At 39.3% G+C, this 18,397-nt stretch overlaps 3 protein-coding genes across 3 annotated transcripts; 1 reads left to right on the forward strand and 2 right to left on the reverse strand.

Moving 5' to 3' along the window:
* The first annotated feature begins 5,199 nt into the window (after window positions 1–5,199).
* Window positions 5,200–6,633, forward strand: LOC139747685 (cuticle protein AMP1A-like). Its single transcript, XM_071660277.1, has 3 exons — window positions 5,200–5,249; window positions 5,899–6,134; window positions 6,242–6,633. The coding sequence occupies exons 1-3, from the start codon at window positions 5,241–5,243 to the stop codon at window positions 6,456–6,458; spliced, it is 462 nt and encodes a 153-aa protein (XP_071516378.1). The 5' UTR covers window positions 5,200–5,240; the 3' UTR covers window positions 6,459–6,633.
* A 2,516-nt stretch (window positions 6,634–9,149) lies between these two features.
* On the reverse strand, window positions 9,150–10,809 carry LOC139747515 (cuticle protein AM/CP1114-like). The gene is made up of 3 exons (XM_071659912.1): window positions 10,732–10,809; window positions 9,650–9,885; window positions 9,150–9,527 (listed from the first exon to the last, which is right to left on the reverse strand). Exons 1-3 carry the CDS (start codon window positions 10,768–10,770, stop codon window positions 9,314–9,316), a joined length of 489 nt encoding a protein of 162 aa, XP_071516013.1. The 5' UTR covers window positions 10,771–10,809; the 3' UTR covers window positions 9,150–9,313.
* Window positions 10,810–13,422: 2,613 nt separating this feature from the next.
* On the reverse strand, window positions 13,423–14,608 carry LOC139747514 (cuticle protein AM/CP1114-like). Its single transcript, XM_071659911.1, has 3 exons — window positions 14,462–14,608; window positions 13,871–14,100; window positions 13,423–13,764 (listed from the first exon to the last, which is right to left on the reverse strand). Exons 1-3 carry the CDS (start codon window positions 14,519–14,521, stop codon window positions 13,551–13,553), a joined length of 504 nt encoding a protein of 167 aa, XP_071516012.1. The 5' UTR covers window positions 14,522–14,608; the 3' UTR covers window positions 13,423–13,550.
* Window positions 14,609–18,397: the final 3,789 nt, after the last annotated feature.

The raw sequence follows: 18,397 nt of genomic DNA on the forward strand, positions 1-18,397 counted from the left end.
ATCATATATCTGCAACACACACACACACACACACACACACACACGGCAGCAGCAGACGGAGTTAGTTCATTGGTCCTGCATTCTCTGACCTGACCCACCTATCACTTTCCTCCCACCATGCGCGCCACCTACCCTGCTGTGCACTCGTAAACAGATACTGCGTGTGGATATATGAGTAAAGTTTATGACAGGGAAAGTAAGAAGCCCAATGTTGCAACATCTCTCTACCCTGGAAAACACAAGAGACTAACATTCAACATAGTTATACCCCGTAGTGCTTGAGGCATAGATTGGTGTGAGACGTAAAGTTATGAAAAAAAAAAAAACATTCAGAGTCGAGTTGCCTCTACAATGCAACTGGCAGGTACCATCATCTGCCACTCTTTCATGCAGTCATTATAATGTTATTCTATGGAATAGTTTTTCGTAAGGCAAGCAATGCATTATATGATTACACGTTGTGGGCCTCTCTCTCTCTCTCTCACCGTCCATGTGATATCTAACGTACATAATTCACACTGGATATATCTAATTGCCTGACACTGGAACCCACCATCAAGCAATTTTTTTTTTTTTATATTCTTTTATCGTCGAACGTATAGACATTTAACTCCTTTATTCACCCGAGCATATATATATATATATATATATATATATATATATATATATATATATATATATATATATATATATATAGGGGAGAAAGAATACTTCCCACGTATTCCCTGCGTTTTTCGTACAAGGCGACTAAAGGGGAGGGAGCGGGGGGGCTGGAAATCCTCCACTCTTGTTTTTGTTTTTTTCAATTTTCCAAAGAAGGAACAGAGAAGGGGGCCGGGTGAGGATATTCCCTCAGAAGCCTAGTACTCTGTTCTTAAAGCTACCTTGCTAACGCGAGAAATGGTGAATAGTTTGAAAGAAAAAAAAAATATATATATATATCTAACGTGATATCTAATGTACATAATTCACACTGGATATATCTAATTGCCTGACACTGGCACCCACCATCAAGCAATTTTTTTTTTCATATTCTTTTATCGTCGAACGTATAGACATTTAACTCCTTTATTCACCCGAGCATATATATATATATATATATATATATATATATATATATATATATATATAGGGGAGAAAGAATACTTCCCACGTATTCCCTGCGTTTCGTACAAGGCGACTAAAGGGGAGGGAGCGGGGGGGGCTGGAAATCCTCCACTCTTGTTTTTGTTTTTTTCAATTTTCCAAAAGAAGGAACAGAGAAGGGGGCCGGGTGAGGATATTCCCTCAGAAGCCCAGTACTCTGTTCTTAACGCTACCTTGCTAACGCGAGAAATGGCGAATAGTTTGAAAGAAAAAAAAAAAAATATATATATATATATATATATATATATATATATATATATATATATATTTCTTTTTTTTTTTTTTGGGACTATCTTAAGGAGGGTAAGGAAGTGCATTGAGAACTGTCGTGGTTAAATGAAAGTAGACTACTTGAGGTGGGTGATTGTTAGCGCTTGTGCACCTGGAAGTGAGAGGAGGGAAGAAGAAAGGAGATCTATTTGCGAACAGTTGGATGAGTGCTTCGGCAGTTTGGGTGCAAGGTATCGAATTCTGTTGCCAGAGAATCTTAATGCTAAATTACTAACTGTGACTATTAAGGAAATGATTAGGGAAGGGTTGGATTATCTAGGGTAAATGAAATAGGAAAGATCTTATAGAGTTGTGTGCTGAAAGGGAAATAATGACTGGGAATAACTGGTTTAAAAACGAGGCATACATTCGTTTACGCGGGTTTGTGGGGTTGGACGTAGTCAGGGATCAGTGTATTATGTGATACTTAACAAGATTTGCACAGGAGAGCTTGTTGCATGTGAAAGTGCTGAGAAGAGTGTTTGATCATGTCTTAGTGGAGGCGAATGATGGTCTCCGAAAAGGAGGAAATGACATGTGGAAGAGAGATAGCGAAAATGAGGGAGCTTGGGAAAGATGCCGAATATGTCAAGACAAGCCATGCAAGAGTCTCTGGTTTCTGGCTCTGGATTAAAGACTACGGTTATGGTACATTATACCTGATGGTTAGAGAATGGATATGTGCAAATGAGACCATTGTTCTTTTGTATCTGACGTTACCTCGCTTAGGTCGAAGAGGAGTCTAAGAATGACATACACACACACACACACACACTCATATATATATATATATATATATATATATATATATATATATATATATATATATATATATATATATATATATATATATATTCATATATATATATATACTATGTGTATGCGAGTATGCATAAGATGGTATAGGTAAGATGTTGGTGAACAAGTCCACAGTGATGATGATCCTCGGTGCCAGGCAGAGATGCGGCTCTCGTAAGATTTAGCGCTTCTGAGAATATCAAGAGCGAGATGAAGAGTATGCAAGAAGTAACAAATGAAAGGCTGACTCCTCATGAAAGGGACGCCGCAGAGAAAGTGACCTGCTGGTGGTCATTATAAGATAGGGCTGAGGAAAGATTAATGGTCCCAGTAACCTTAGCACTGTGGTATTTCCGCTCGGTGTTTGCCTGGTACAAGCGGAGGGGTGGATCTCATACGAACCCTTACGAGGCTCATACAGTGTAATGCATCGCATACAAACTTTTGCTCTTGGTTAATGATATCATCATAGTGTTGCAGTCTCATGGTTTACCCAACTGGTGACTCTTTTTGAGAACACTTTAAGGGTAGAAATGTCCAAGGCCTGACTGCCCCTTGTCCTCCGCCTTAAATCAAAGATGGGATTCCTATGGGATGAGAAACTTAAGTTATTCGTTAACCTTAGAGAAAAATGTTGATGTGTAGAATCATGGAAAGTTTATTGCACTGCGGTGTTATGCAGGCGTTGACGGAGCAGACAAGCCAGTCACTAATTCGATAAACCCGACCGTCTTTTGTCCACCTGACGAATCAGTCGGCGTTACCAGTGTTTTCCTTCTGGCCATTAATAGACGGACGAAACGTGTGTATGTTTAAGGTTTGCTGCACGCTCAGTGGATGACTGATATTCGTTTCTGGCGAGTCAAATGTCGCATTACCACTTTTCGGATGGACGTCCTCCGATGTGAAATGCGTCAAGTTTGTTTTCAGGCAGTTACATACAGAAGCATAACTTATCATAGAAATAACTGTAGTTTTGTGGCTGGTGTGTGTTCTTCAAATAAGCAAATGAATTACTGCATCAATATTATCATATCTCAACAGATTTGAAATACAGATCATACAAAAGATTAGTAAATACGTTTATACAGGTTCTTAAACAACGCAGCTTGTAATTCATGAAACAATACTTAAGAAACCCTTTTCTTACAACTCTGCTGACAGACTTGAGTCAATGGTCCTGCATCCTCTCACCTGACCCAGCTGTGACCTCCTTCTAGCCACGCCCACCACTCTCCCAGCAGAGGTCTGGGAAAGACAGCCCAAAACTGTGTGTGCATATGTAGGTAGATATTAAATAACAGTGAAAGTAGTCCCTTATGTTGCAACTCTCAACCTCGATAGGACAGCGAATTGACTCTTGGAAAGTAAGATAATGTATAATCATATCCTTTCACTCTTGCTTTATCTTTAGTATGCAAAGCAACAAGATAATCCTGCCGAGAAAATAATTTCCTGAGTTGGCGAGCCACTGCGAGAGCAGCCGACACAGACTTTGTTGTCATTAGATTTGCCAGGTCTCCCTCCCTGGGTCGGGCCGCTGCAGGTGAGCCTCGCTGAAATTGTACCTGCCTGAGAGCAAGGTATTGTGGGGCAGCGGTGGCTATGTTGGCCAGAGTAAAAACCACATGGAGGTGTTGTTCGGCTGGACCAGTCAGTACCATTTTCCTTTTAACATTTACAGGAAATTTTGCTTCTCATATCAGAGGTTCGATGCCTAATGATCGGCACTGTCGATCTGTCTTTTGATTGTCTTTTCGTAAATAACAGCTGAAGTTTCAACCTTTTCCAGATGTCCTTTATGATTTTTTTCTTGCTGTCGTTGTTTAGTAACTACTTAATTTCTATTTTGTTTTCCATTGTCGCCCTTCATGTTGGAAAAATGTATTTCCTTGCATCTGACGGTATAATCATTTCATAGTATCTATGTCCTCAGATAATTTTTTATTAATCGCACGTAATGCAAATCTTGATTATAACAAATGTGTTATAAAAAGAACATCATAGGAAGAAGATCTATAGGAAGTTCACAGCTCGAGGTGGGAACATCAGTTGAACTGAAACAATACATATGAAATGGACTTTTGAATTGTGACCTGGTACCCCACCACGTCCTGACATACCTGCCGACCTGTGTAATCTTGACCTGTGAAACTGTACTTCGTCATATCTCCGAACTGTGTTGTCTGAACCTGTGACCCAGCCTTCCGTCAAGCTATAGCCTGCCTGCCTACCTATGTAATCTCGTAAACTTTATCATTGCAATGCTACATGGACATACATCGTTGCATGAGATGTAAGATTTTGAACGGGGGAAAGACGCACAAATTAATTTCACATTTATTTTCGTAGAAAATATCATTAACTATAGTCAATATTACTTGTAAACGTAGAAAATGTTCTACGGTATACTGACTGGAAAGGAAGTGGCTATGGCTAAGCATTCTCTCTCTCTCTCTCTCTCTCTCTCTCTCTCTCTCTCTCTCTCTCTCTCTCTCTCTCTCTCTCTCTCTCTAGCTACATTTCAGGACTGAATGATGGAAAGTTACGAATATTTTATATTCTAACAAAAGGGTTGGTAGAACTTGTAAATGAAATAATCTAACTAATCTGTTATAATCATGAGGCCTATTCAGCGGGTCATCTGTTTGGATTTTATAAAGAAATTTCTACCAGACTTAAAATGAATATTTTGATATCTGTATCATATTCAAGTGAAACAGAATTAGTATTCAGAATGTCCATAGTCCTCTAATCCATGTAGATATTCTGAATTTCTGGATCACTGTATTTTGAAAGTAAAATACGATTCTCAGAAAAAATGAATTCTAAAGAGTAAGAAGGGCAGTGAATTGGCGACGAACCTGGACCTAAATGTCATGACCCTGAAAATCATTGGTTATTGAGAAATTCAGGATAAGATCTCCCTTCCAGAGGCAAATTGGCAACAAGTGTGGGTGGTTGGGAATACGTATATATGTCGGTTCAGGCGCAGAGGGTGTCAGTGTATTTCCGCACCAGACACCATGCAGACTGTGAGTATTGCACCATATGTGTCTGGTGACAAGCAAATAACAAATGCTTAAAATACGGTAACGGATTTTTTTCATCTTTCTGTGTGTGTGAATGTGTCTGTGTGTGTGAATGTGTCTGTGTGTGTGAATGTGTGTGTGTGTGTGTGTGTGTGTGTGTGTGTGTGTGTGTATGTTCATTGTGTTGATTCTTCACTTACATTTTCCTTCAGATATTTGGGACAGATTATCTTCGCCCATTTCTCTTTCGAAAACACATTCACAAGTCGTCCTATTAGTATTTTCTTCATCAGCTTTGGTCTCTTTTCCTTCCCTACACCATTCTTTAACCCACATCCATCCATTCAAAAACTAGGTGGCATTACCACAACCTGGTACATATGGTGACTGCTTCATTTCTAACTTTTCAAAATGGAACATATCATTCATAAGACAGACCTGATCCACCTGCAGTTGCATTGCATGATAAACACAGCATCAATATAATAATATACTTCACGATATCACATCATGTTCCTCTGTGATAGCATCAATATGATAATATACTTCACGATATCACATCATGTTCCTCTGTGATAGCATCAATATGATAATATACTTCACGATATCACATCATGTTCCTCTGTGATAGCATTTCTGTCTCGTTCTGCAGGTGATTCTCGCTATGTTGGCCGCATTGGCCGCTGCCGCCCCTCAATACGCCGCCCCTGACCCTCCTACTCGCTACAGTGACTCCTTTGAGGTGGTGCCCATCTTAAAGGATGAACGCGTCCTTGAGGACGACGGCAGGTACAGCTTCGACGTACAGACTGGCAACGGTATCTCGCTCTCTCAGTCTGGCTCTCCTGATGGTCCTGAGGGCGCCGTGGTCAAGGCTGGACAATACTCGTGAGTATTGTGAAGTCTGAGTTTTCAGGTTCTTCTTGGTTGATTTTGGCACTGGCTCGTATGTGAGAGTATATAACGTGTCTAAACCATTTCATATCCTTCCTCAGCTACACTGCTCCTGACGGCACTCCCGTCGTTGTGAAGTTCGTCGCCAACGAGAACGGCTACCAGCCTCAGTCTGACCTCCTGCCACAGGCTCCTGAGTTCCCCCACCCAATCCCTCAGTTTGTGCTGGACCAGATCGCAAAGGCTGCCGAGGAAGACGCCGCCATCGCCCGCGGCGAGTCCAGAGGACCCTCCGCCAGCTATAATGCTCCTCAGTAACCAGTCGAACTACTGTGAAATGTTCACATCGAAGTCCACTTTTTCAACGGATTAATATATGCAGTCTGTCACCGAACTGATTAAGCTGGTCTGTTTTACCGAACTGATTGAACTAGTCTGTGTTTATTTCTTTGTCATGTAAGTATTTATAGAATCAAAATAAAAACTTGAATTACTTAATGTCTCATTCATCATGCATTTCTTTTATTTGTAGCTGTATGTGACCTGTATGACATGAGGATAATAACCAATAATGGAATAAAAATTTCACAATACAGTACTGTTGTAAATTCCAATACTACTCAGTTAAATTTCCTACTTGGATTACAAACACACATACACACACACACACACACACACATACACACACACACATACACACACACACATACACTCATATTTCCTCAACTCTTAAAGACATTATGGCAGATGACCTTTCCTCTCTTCCTTCCCAACCTGCTCTAAATTTGGCTAATGTGAAGGACACTTATACCACACATCTCTCTAGAGTCTCAGGGATCTTTAAATGCTTTTCAGTAGTTGTCTTGCAAGTCTTTCAGTTGTGGCTTTACTAGTCTTCTCATCATTGTTTTGGCAGTCTTCCCTTGGTAGTCTTTGTGGTCGTCCCACTGTACTCTTGATGGTTATCCAGTCGTGGTCTTATCATTCATCATAAAATGGTCTCTGTAATTTTTCCAGCGTCTTTACCTGATTGTGGTACATTAGAAAAACATATTTTACTTAGTTCATCTTTGAGTTAGTGAGTTTTGTATGCAAACTTCGATAATATCAGCTTGTTGATGTCCCGTAACATGGAAACCCACGAAAGAAGGATTTACGTACCCTGACCTTCAGCATTGTCCCTCCAAACCCTTATTGGTTTTCATATCAGTTCTGAGCCAGGAGCTCTTGTTAGGGACATATAATCAAGAATCGATCTGGTGACACTTTCGAGATATTACCACATTAACTTGGATGAGACTTTGACAACACCATCGTATCATTACGTGCTATTGATAGGCCTTATAGATCATGAGTTCACAAACGTTTGAGACATTTCTAATGCTTGAAAACAGTCACCAACAAGATCTTTTACCTTCTTATCATTTTTAAAGTAAGTGCATTTGAAACCCTAACCAAAGCTTATGAATTTCGCCATGGACGAGGAAGTCTTCCAATCGATTACCATATGATAACAGCAGTACAGTGAAATGAGCAAGATAACTGTCATTGCCTTCACTACTTCTGCAATAGGCGATTTCGATTTAAACTTGCTCACAACACTGGACAAAGCTGTCCCCTGAGGTATGACTAGGATTGCTTCTGGGGAGATTTCCATCCTATCGGTTCGCTTGATGTATCATCGGTACACAAACCGGGATATAGGACCATAGACCTTAGTATATCTGTAACACCGAGAGGTATTAAAGGTATTAGAGTCATTTGTTATCCTTAGAATATGCTTTATCCTCCAGATGTTTCTTATCTCCATTGTTTTTACTTCATGAGTAGTTTGTCAACGTACAGACCTCTTTTTGCTTACCTTCAGCTCCCATTGGTACATTTTTTGTGAAATATCCACATTGGGTCGAGGATATATGATCCATAAGATTCTCTTGAGTAACTCGAGTAGCACCTTATACCCTGCCACTGGCGGACCTTTACAAAGACCTATCATCGCTGGCTGATTATCTTCCATAAAACCTTCAACATACGATAACACTCATGCCTATCATCATGGCATCAATATTCCTTTCTACAACGATATACATTTGTAGTTCCTAGTTCAGCACGTTTCACTATTGCCTTCAAGATGATAGTGTAACTGTTATGCTGAGTGAGGCTGAGTGGGTCTTTGATTTTTTAAGTTCTCGCTAACGTACAGATATGAGGACAAGGTTGATAATGATATCAGAGGTGAATTCTTAGCAGCGCCTTATCTAGAAAGTTTATTGTATAAGACTGTTAATAAAGGTCTCTCCTGCAAGGTTTAGTGTTCAAATACAAGACCATACAAGCCGGGATGAGGCAAACCGATTCCCCATAATATCACTTTACTGTGATGACCACCATGGAGAGAGAGAGAGAGAGAGAGAGAGAGAGAGAGAGAGAGAGAGAGAGAGAGAGAGAGAGAGAGAGAGAGAGAGAGTTTGTTTGCTTAATGGTTTGCTTAATGTAATGGGTTTCTTATCCTTGTTTCCCATACAAACAAGTATCGTAACATGAATTCAGCTGATGTTGATGGAGGTAATAGTCACACAACTTGAGTTTTAGCGTTCATCATTTCATCAAGCTTGCGGATGAATTCGGACTTAATCATGATGAATATACCTCTGAGTTGTGATCAATGGACTAGCCTTGAAAGCAAGATAACCTGGGATCGATTTCCATGCCGAGCAAAAACTCTAGGTACGTTCCCTAAGCCAGACTTCCTCCTTTCACTTTTCGATATGGAGGTAACAGGAGCTTAGATAATCGGCGAGACTCTGTCTGGATGAGAATTTGGACTTTTGGAATGGGCTGGTAGTGAGGAGCAGCTCTTGGCCTGAAATTGTTTGACGAACGAAAGTCCTCCATTTCCTGTAGCTTCCGGCTTGTGTCAGTATGTTTAAAAAGAAAGGGAAGATAAATTCCTGCAGGTCATATATCATGTAGTCGCAAACAACATCAAAAGCTACAGGAGGTAAGAAATTACAAAAAGAATGAAGCTTGAAATTTTATTATGCATTACATAACAAATAGAAATATATAAATAAACATTCCCTCTTACATCTAGAGAAATCCTAAAACTTGATTTGCTTCAAACAAGAGACTTCTATGCAGGCATCTCAACTTCAACATCAGGAAGACATCTACTAAGGAGCGCCATAGCTGCCGGAAGGTACGGATCCCTTCCCACGGGCGCGGGCAGCGTCTTCCTCAGCAGCGAAGGCAATCTGGTCCAGCACGAACTGAGGGATTGGGTGGGGGAACGGGGGAGCCACTGGCAGGACGTCGGACTGAGGCTGGAAGCCGTTTTCGTTGGCGACGAATGTCACAACGACGGGAGTGCCTTCAGGAGAAGTGTATCTGTGGAGAGAGAGAGAAGGAAGAAAAGAATAAGGGTATCGCACACAGGAGGATATATCCACGTCTTACCAAGGAAGGATAAACTAATCGATACTCCAAAATAGAGGAATCAATATACTTACGAGAATTGTCCAGACTTGATCACAGAACCCTCAGGGCCGTCGGGAGAACCGGACTGAGACAGTTCGATGCCGTTGCCAGTCTTTACTTCGAAGTGGTACCTCCCGTCATCTTCCTGGATGCGGTCGTCCGACACGATGGGAATCACTTCCCTTGAGGTTTCATAACGACTTGGAGGGTCAGGGGCTGCGTACTGGGGGGCGGCGGTGGCCACGGCGGCCAGCACGGCAAGGACGACCTGTGAAACACACCAAAGATAGTGGGGCTTAGTACGATGGAACATGTTGAGAATAAAGCTGAATATTCCATGGCAAACGTACGTAAATAGTTGTACTGCTTTACCATAACATTATTATCCTCTAAAACTACAAAGGATTCGTCTGCTCCACCCTAAACTATGCCTCACCTATCTGGGGATTTTCAAAGGCAAATTTTACAAAGCTGCAAACCACGTAAAACAGAGCGCTTACTTCACACTTCAGCAAGCTATACTTACAGATCTCCCTCACAATAGCAAGCACAGCATTGGCAAAATATATATAAACCGTAAGAATTCGATAAGCCATAGATGATACGCTATCCCAGCCCAGTCCACCAGACATACACCTGTCTAAACCTACACTCCTCAGGCATGTGTGAGTTACACTTTCTCGTCTGTCATCTGGACACTACCAGTTTCTCAAAAATTACAAACACTAAATCATCATATCACAAGATCCCTCATGCTTAGATTGCGTATATCATATACTGAATACACTGAACACTGTCCTCCACTCACTCTGCACAGACATACACGCAACGTCATCACACTCTTTGACCTGTGGTCCCGCCCACCGAGCGTGAGACGTGACCGGTTTACTGAAGACTGCAGGGGTCCTATGGTACTAGGGTATCCTGGGTCAGAAAGGCAATACACACACACACACACACACACACACACACACACATATATATATATATATATATATATATATATATATATATATATATATATATATATATATATATATATATATATATATATATATATATATATATATATATATCACTTTTTCTATGTAGAACCAACTATTCAAATACTCACAAGCATCATGATGGTTGTTGTGGTTGCAGACTGATGCATGCAGGACCCAAGTAAACGTATATATAGTGTCTAGCCACCCACAAGCGGTTGCCACTTGCTGCCTATGAAGTAACCTTTGTCCTATATTTCCCAATGATATCATATTTTCAAGGTCAGGTCACAACAGGTCATATGTCTCGCCCACACTATTGCCTTTCAACTCAAAATTGTACATTCATTGCAACAGCAGACATATTCAGTCTAAAGGATAATCTTACAGGAAGAAATTCTTGTATTAAGATTTCTCGATATCCCCAGTAAAGTCCAATGAATAAAAATGGCTATGGCCAGACTACTGTAGTACAGTCTCTATATCGATCATAGCAACTACCCATTTAATGGGTTTTTATTTGGGTTTAAATAGACCATAACAGTGTGCATACAGGATAATAACACTATATCGTTCAATTTTAGAAGTAAACATTATGTAAGCCTGATAATCCTTTCTAGCAATATATATATAGATATATATATTTATACATATGTGTGTATATATATATGGCTGAGAAGGATACTAAGATATTAGATATTTTCATTAAACCATTTGGAGTTATGATCCTACATAGCCCACAGTTAGTACACTGGCTCAAACGAATGGCATGGAAAAATATTTTTGTATGATAAAATTTCAAGTAGGGATCTGTCAAATACATCTGTGACATAAGATGCTCTCCTAGAACTTCTGTTGTTGTAGATCACATCAAAGATTTCTAAAAAGTATATGCACTTTGAACTACCTACGGCATGTATAGCAAAAGAACCCTACTTGCAAAAGTTTCAGAATCTGGTTATACTCTTTTTCATGTTTCACCTGAACCTATCAAATCCATATAGATTATACGAGATCGATTGTTCATTCAGTTATTATATCTGCCATTTCTTAAAAAAGGTATTGTTTTGTTAAGCTACTTAGTCTATTTCCACTTAACTTCATGCAAGAGTAACCTAATCAATGCTGGTAGGATTATGGGAAAGACTTTTTACAACACTTACCTTGAGATAGGGAGTTTTTCGCATATTTATAATATTCAAATATAACATTAAGGTTTACTTTCACCTGACTTTTTCTATGAAATTGTGTGTACACGGCAACGAAAAACTCACTTTCTATTTTCTCTTTAGAGACACGTTGAAAAAAATCTGGTTTTCGTCTAAATAGATCGATGAGGATGAATTGTACCTTGTTTTTTGAAAACACATGAAATATTCTCACACATACATCAACAGGAACTAGTTCATGCGCGCACACAAACACACACACACACACACACACACACACTCTCTGTATAAGTATATATATATATATATATATATATATATATATATATATATATATATATATATATATATATTCCGAATATCAAGTACAAATCTGATAAGTGCTTGAAGATCTTTATGGTAGCTCCTAACATAAATTCATTTATATACCATATAGATAATCGATCATATATATATATATATATATATATATATATATATATATATATATATATATATATATATATATATATATATATATATATATAAAGAAAAAGTCGTCCTGCCATACGAGGTCATCATGGTTTACAGGAATTCTTGAGACAAAATTCACATTTTTTCATTTACTTTCGCGATGAACTGTGGCCTCAATTCTCGTCACTTGACCCTCTGCCTATCACTTCCTTAATATTCCCACCTCTGCACGCCAACGCCCATAGTATATCATCCCCTGTACCCTGCCACAGTCATATTTCTTCACCTTTTTCACTGCTATCAGCATTACACTGGATACCTAAGTTTATTTTTACCTTATGTGGTTTGATGTAGCTGAGTACCCAGGTCAGTCCCTTGCATAAGGTACAAGCGAGGGGTTCATTTAGTTGTTTCATCCTTTCATTAAATAAGAAAGTTATATTCAGATCAATAAGACTTCGTAGGAGCTGTTTCATTACGAAGCCAGACTCACCTGACTGACATTAGGTATACAGGGACAATGAATGATCTTCAAGGAAGTCGTAATTCTCGGTACCAGATCTTCACAGGAAGGCCTCGATTTTACTGCGGGATGGCGTTGTCATTTTTACTTTTGGCCTCACTTTAGTAGATGTCATTCGTTGGGGCACTACGCTCAGCCGTAGTTTACCTAGTATCAACATTTTCCATTCAGATTTGTTTAAACTATAGCAATACGTCAAATAAAATCAGGCTTTTACAGTCGATAATTCAGTCTTACTCTGTGCAACACCGCTCCATTCAGTTCAGACCATGTCACTTGCTGCTCCCACTTTACCACACTCGAGTTACCTCCCTAACCCGTGGTGGATGAATGGAACATATTGCCTGAGGGCATGGTTGATGCAGACAGTATACATAAACCTAAAGGGTTTTATGAAGGTTGAAAATGTTCGAGAGATGGGGCCCCACGTAAGTAAAACACCCTACCCGAACAGCACAAATAGGCAAGTACAATTAGGTAATCACCTACCCTCTGGCACCAGACTCACTCTTTATATTCACCATTAGGAAAAGAACAGCTATTTTTGTTTCGTTAAGCTGCTGTCATCATTCCTGTTATCCTATAAATGATGAATTTAATGAATTTCTTGTCCATATTTCAGACAATTTGCAAAAAAAACAAACTAAGAAAATACAGAAATGAGAAAAAACAAAAACAGCAGTTGGGAATTTATTTCATGTATTGTGTAGAAAACAAATGCAGATAAATATAGATGCATTTCAATAAGTTAGAAATGTAAGGTATAAGATAATGATGCAGGGTTGTTGTTACACTAGTTGGACATCTAGGGAGCTCCATAGCTGCCGGAGGGTGCGGATGACTTGCCGCGGGCGCGGGCGGCGTCCTCTGCAGCAGCGAAGGCGATCTGGTCCAGCACGAACTGAGGGATTGGGTGGGGGAACTCGGGAGCCACTGGCAGGAGGTCAGACTGAGGCTGGTAGCCGTTCTCATCGGCGACGAACTTCACGTGGACAGGAGTGCCGTCAGGAGCAGTGTAGCTGTTGACAAATGTTATGTATCAAAGAAATACAGTGTAGTTCTGCATCTTTAGATGATAGTGTAAGAATGATGATATATCATGACATTCACATATATAGTACTCACGAGAATTGTCCAGCCTTGACCACAGCGCCAGTGGCGGTGCTAGGAGAGCCGGACTGAGACAAGATGATGCCATTGCCGGTCTCCACGTCCACGCTGTACCTGCCGTCGTCTTCACGGATGCGCTCGTCCTTCAAGATGGGCACCACCTCACGGGACTCGTAACGAGGAGCTCTTGGGGCTTCATACTGAGGGGCGGCGGTGGCCAGGGCGGCCAACATTGCGAGGATTACCTGAAGATCAGAAATGAATGACGGTAGTGGACACAAGAGGCTGTCTGTGGATCACGCTCCTATATCTATGAATAATTTACCTATCGAGTTATCTCTTTCGAAGGCGATTGACTTCCTTTCGTTGTCCATTCGGCTGTTTACCAACCAAAAATATACTTTATGCAAGTCTCGGGTTTTGATATTTTCTTAACGACTCAGATTAAGGAAGAGCTTTATCGAGACTTTACGATAGTGTCTTAATCTTCTACTAACACGAAGAAATAAAGATTGAACACAAAGGAAATTCATATATATATATATTAGTATCACATTTTTCTGGCTTTCCATCCAGGCATAAGAGTGATACAGTGGATCTACTCACGACCTTCATGATGATGTGTGCAGTGCAGGACTGGTGCCTAGTGTTTTCCTGGGTCGGCATATATATAGTCCCCAGCCGCCGGCACTCGGGTTGCCAGTTTCACTTTGGAAGGCAACTTTTTACACCAGAATTTCCAACGAACTTGATTTTCACGGTTCCGAGAGCAAAGCTTGCGTGTTTGAGCTGCACATTATCTTCCATTCCCCTTTGATTAACATTTCCGTTACATCACTATGGCCCTCTTGCTCTGGAAATGTCACTAGTTAGATTGGCTCCTGAAACATAATAGTCTGTCGACAATGTATGATTTACATTTTTCCCTTTTTTTCAGCACAAAATTGTCGTAAGCACTATTATGAATACAGAAGAAATATGTACAAGTAAATGTGAACACCACTACTTCAAGAGGATGAATATCATTGCACGAAAGAATGTGATGAGGAATTTTGTTCAGCACAAGATCAATGTAATGTGAGTCCTGCTATTTGATGAACTTTAGGTATAACTAAAATAGAAATATTCTTAGATTCATAAATTCTATATATATATATATATATATATATATATATATATATATATATATATATATATATATATATATATATATATGAATTAGGTGTAATTACATCATGATACAGACTACTCCAATAATCTTCACGTAGCTGCAAAATGGTGTTTGTGAAAATTTTCTCACGTTGGCTTATCATTCCTCTCACAGAACAAATATACACAGACCACAGGAGGGTTGACCGTAATGATGCCTCTGTCTTCCCTCGATCTGTGGAATCCTCTTCTTCCTCCTATTGTCTTCTTCCTCTTCCTTGAACCTTTCTACTTTTATGGGTCAGGCCTACAGACACCTGCAGAACATTGGTTAATGTCTACATTCTTTTGCTCTTTATTTCTTTCATCTGGGATGACCTTTGATTTGGGCATGTTTTGTCTGTGTCATCTCTGTCTTTAAAGAATTGTAGATACATATACATGTATATAGGTGTGTGTGTGTGTGTGTGTGTGTGTGTGTGTGTGTGTGTGTGCAACAGATCATCTTATTGATATTGGAACAGAAATACGTCACTGGTCCAATTACTGCCTCGAGTCGTGCTGTTGCGTCACCTCCAACACACGTAGACTCTTTCATTCCCCCGTCGCTGACCCAACTCTCGAGTGTTTCATTCTTTATCACCAAGTGTGTAATGACTTAAAGTGTTGAACTGTGAGCCATTATTATCTAGAACGTTTACCTTGTATTGCATTTTTTTTTTTTTCTTAACCAAGATGATCGTGATGTGTCAGATGTCACTAAATATCAAAACTATTCAACTTCTTGGAAGTCTTTGAGAATAAGTACATTATGATTAAGAACTCTATCCTCGCTGTTCCTAAGAAACAATATTTCAAATCCACAGTTTGAAACTACATTATTTTACTTAACTTTACTAGGAGTAAGTTTGTAAAAGGTTTAACAGAACGCGTTCTTGAAATGTCTCTGTATTCTCCTCTGCTATCTGCACATCTAAACACCCAAAAGACCATCTACACATACATTGTGGATATCCACAATGAAAAGATTCAAACTCAATATTTATGGTTTTCACCCAACGGCTTATGGTTGCCAGTAATTCTTTTTAGCCAACTTTTTCTCACGCTTTCACAGTCATGAAATACAAGGTCAAGACGTCTGGTTACATAATTACAATCCGAATATTACCAAAGCAAAGAGTCAGATTCACTTGCTCGATACACTTCAGGTGGTGTTTCGAAACATTCCGACGTGAGACAGCCTTAGAGACTGCAAGGTGAGTCATCCCCTTTCACATGAACAATCATCTTTTTACACTGGTGAAGCTTCAGACACTTGGCTTGCTTTTCAATTACGTCGGTCTGATAAAGGCAAGGATGATAGATTAAAATATATGTTACTCTAATTAATAATGGGGGGATGGTTCAACTATACTACTTCGACACACGATGAAAGAATGTGAAGCAAGTATCAAGCTTTACTTTCATTTAGCATTCTTTGGATATGATGATACTCTCTTTCTTATGTATGTATATATATATGTATATATATATATATATATATATATATATATATATATATATATATATATATATATATATATATATATATATATATATATATATATATATATATATATATATATACACACACAAGTCGTAATATTTAGGTTATCTCCTAGTGTTTGAAAAAATAGTCTTCCAATTTTCGTAAGATGTTGTGTTTAAGTTGCAGGAAGTGAATGGTTCTATTAGGAATGTAAAACAGCTTTCAGGAGTTATGGTGTACTTTTGAGCCGCGCTGTAAGGGGTCTTGCGGAAAACTAATGAAATGTGTAGTGAATATTGTTTGGGACAATGTTTATCCATCTATCTATCTATCTATCTCTCAATCAATCAATAGATAAATCTTTCTATTCATTCGTCTATCTTTTATTTCTTTTTACGTTGGAGGTTTCAGTTGCGGAGAAAAGTCCACAACAAGGCCGGGCCTTATATGAAATATATTGAGGTTAATGAAAGGGAATAATACGAGAGAAGGAAAAATGTTCACGAATTTTGGGGAAATGAAAAACTTAATTTTTCAGAATGTGCCGGGTCATACGTATTAGGAGATAAATGAGAGGGTAGAGAGTTCCAAAGCTTCGAGGTGCAAGAAGAGAACAATTATCAAAGTGGCCCACATTGAGTAGCCAAATTTTTCCATGAGGTTTCACATCATTCCCAAGTTTCATGGTAAGTTTGAGGAGCTTAAAGTTTCTAAAATCAATGACTCACTCATATATGCACATCTTATTCATTTTCTTCACACATGAAGAGGACTCTCTTAGAACACCAAGATCTTTATTCACACCACCTTCACATCTGATCTGGTGACAAATTTCTTTTCTGAGCAGTAGAAATACCTACTGATATTACTCATTAGAAATGGATCTGAAGGCAATGTTCTACATTAACGTTCCACTGATGTGTGTTGGAAGATGTCGCAAGGAAACGTAGGAAAAAATATGTAGATCAACCAGTAAGATACATTTATTACGAGCAAAGTAGGTTGGCTGTACCTGATGAGATGGAGACCAGTTAAAGATATTGGCTGTATGAAAGAATTTTGCTTTTCATAATTCATCTGTTTGTTGTTCTTCTCTCGTGTTTCTGATGTCATCCATAGTCAAAATCCAGCCTTGAAATAGTCTGTTACATTTCTTTGTAAAATGTTGAGGAATCTTCGTCATACTGTGTGATTTGTGTCAATAAATGATTCGGTGGAGATGAACTGAAGTCTCTGTAAGAGAATTTAAGATCATAGCAACCGTGAGGTTGCTGATATATATATATATATATATATAAGTTTGAAATAACGAAAAAAGTTTCCTGCAGTATGCTTTCAGAATCATTAAAAAGACTAGAGGGTACAAGTTCACTTTTCTTCGATTGCCAGATCAGCCAAGATGACACAAATTGCAACAATAGCCACTTGGTCCATCCTGGCCTTGAAATACCGACTGGGGGAATTCTGAGCATACTGCCAGGAGGTCACGTGTGAGAATGCCGTTTGGGGCAGTGTGGCTGTAGAGAGTCAGACGTTTATCCCATTTGTTCAAGATGTTCCTACATCATTCATAGTAATATTATAACAAATAGACATACGAGAACATCTATCAGATTCACTCGTAATGGCCTCCCTTGACTCCACTGCATTATACATGATGGCTCCCTCACGATGTAGACCTTGATTTGGTCTAAATGCTATGCATGATTATACGTGATCTTCTACATGGACCGACTGCTCATTACTCACAGCTCATCATGAGCTCAATAATTATGCCCAAGGAGGCAAGACATGACACTGACCACATCACTCCCGTGTGAGTCAAGGTTAGGAACTATTGCTCTCATAGATTCACCTACCTATGT

Source organism: Panulirus ornatus, chromosome 69, assembly GCF_036320965.1.
Source record: "Panulirus ornatus isolate Po-2019 chromosome 69, ASM3632096v1, whole genome shotgun sequence".
NCBI lineage: Eukaryota > Metazoa > Arthropoda > Malacostraca > Decapoda > Palinuridae > Panulirus > Panulirus ornatus.

Coding starts and splice junctions, on each gene's coding strand:
- LOC139747685 (XM_071660277.1), top strand. Junction 6,135..6,241: donor GTCAAGGCTGGACAATACTC/GTGAGTATTGTG, acceptor ATCCTTCCTCAG/CTACACTGCTCCTGACGGCA.
- LOC139747515 (XM_071659912.1), bottom strand. CDS start 10,770: ATGCATCAGTCTGCAACCACAACAACCATCATGATGCTT. Junction 9,886..10,731: donor CAACAACCATCATGATGCTT/GTGAGTATTTGA, acceptor TGTGTTTCACAG/GTCGTCCTTGCCGTGCTGGC. Junction 9,528..9,649: donor ATCAAGTCTGGACAATTCTC/GTAAGTATATTG, acceptor CTCTCTCCACAG/ATACACTTCTCCTGAAGGCA.
- LOC139747514 (XM_071659911.1), bottom strand. CDS start 14,521: ATGCCGACCCAGGAAAACACTAGGCACCAGTCCTGCACTGCACACATC. Junction 14,101..14,461: donor CACACATCATCATGAAGGTC/GTGAGTAGATCC, acceptor TCTGATCTTCAG/GTAATCCTCGCAATGTTGGC. Junction 13,765..13,870: donor GTCAAGGCTGGACAATTCTC/GTGAGTACTATA, acceptor ATTTGTCAACAG/CTACACTGCTCCTGACGGCA.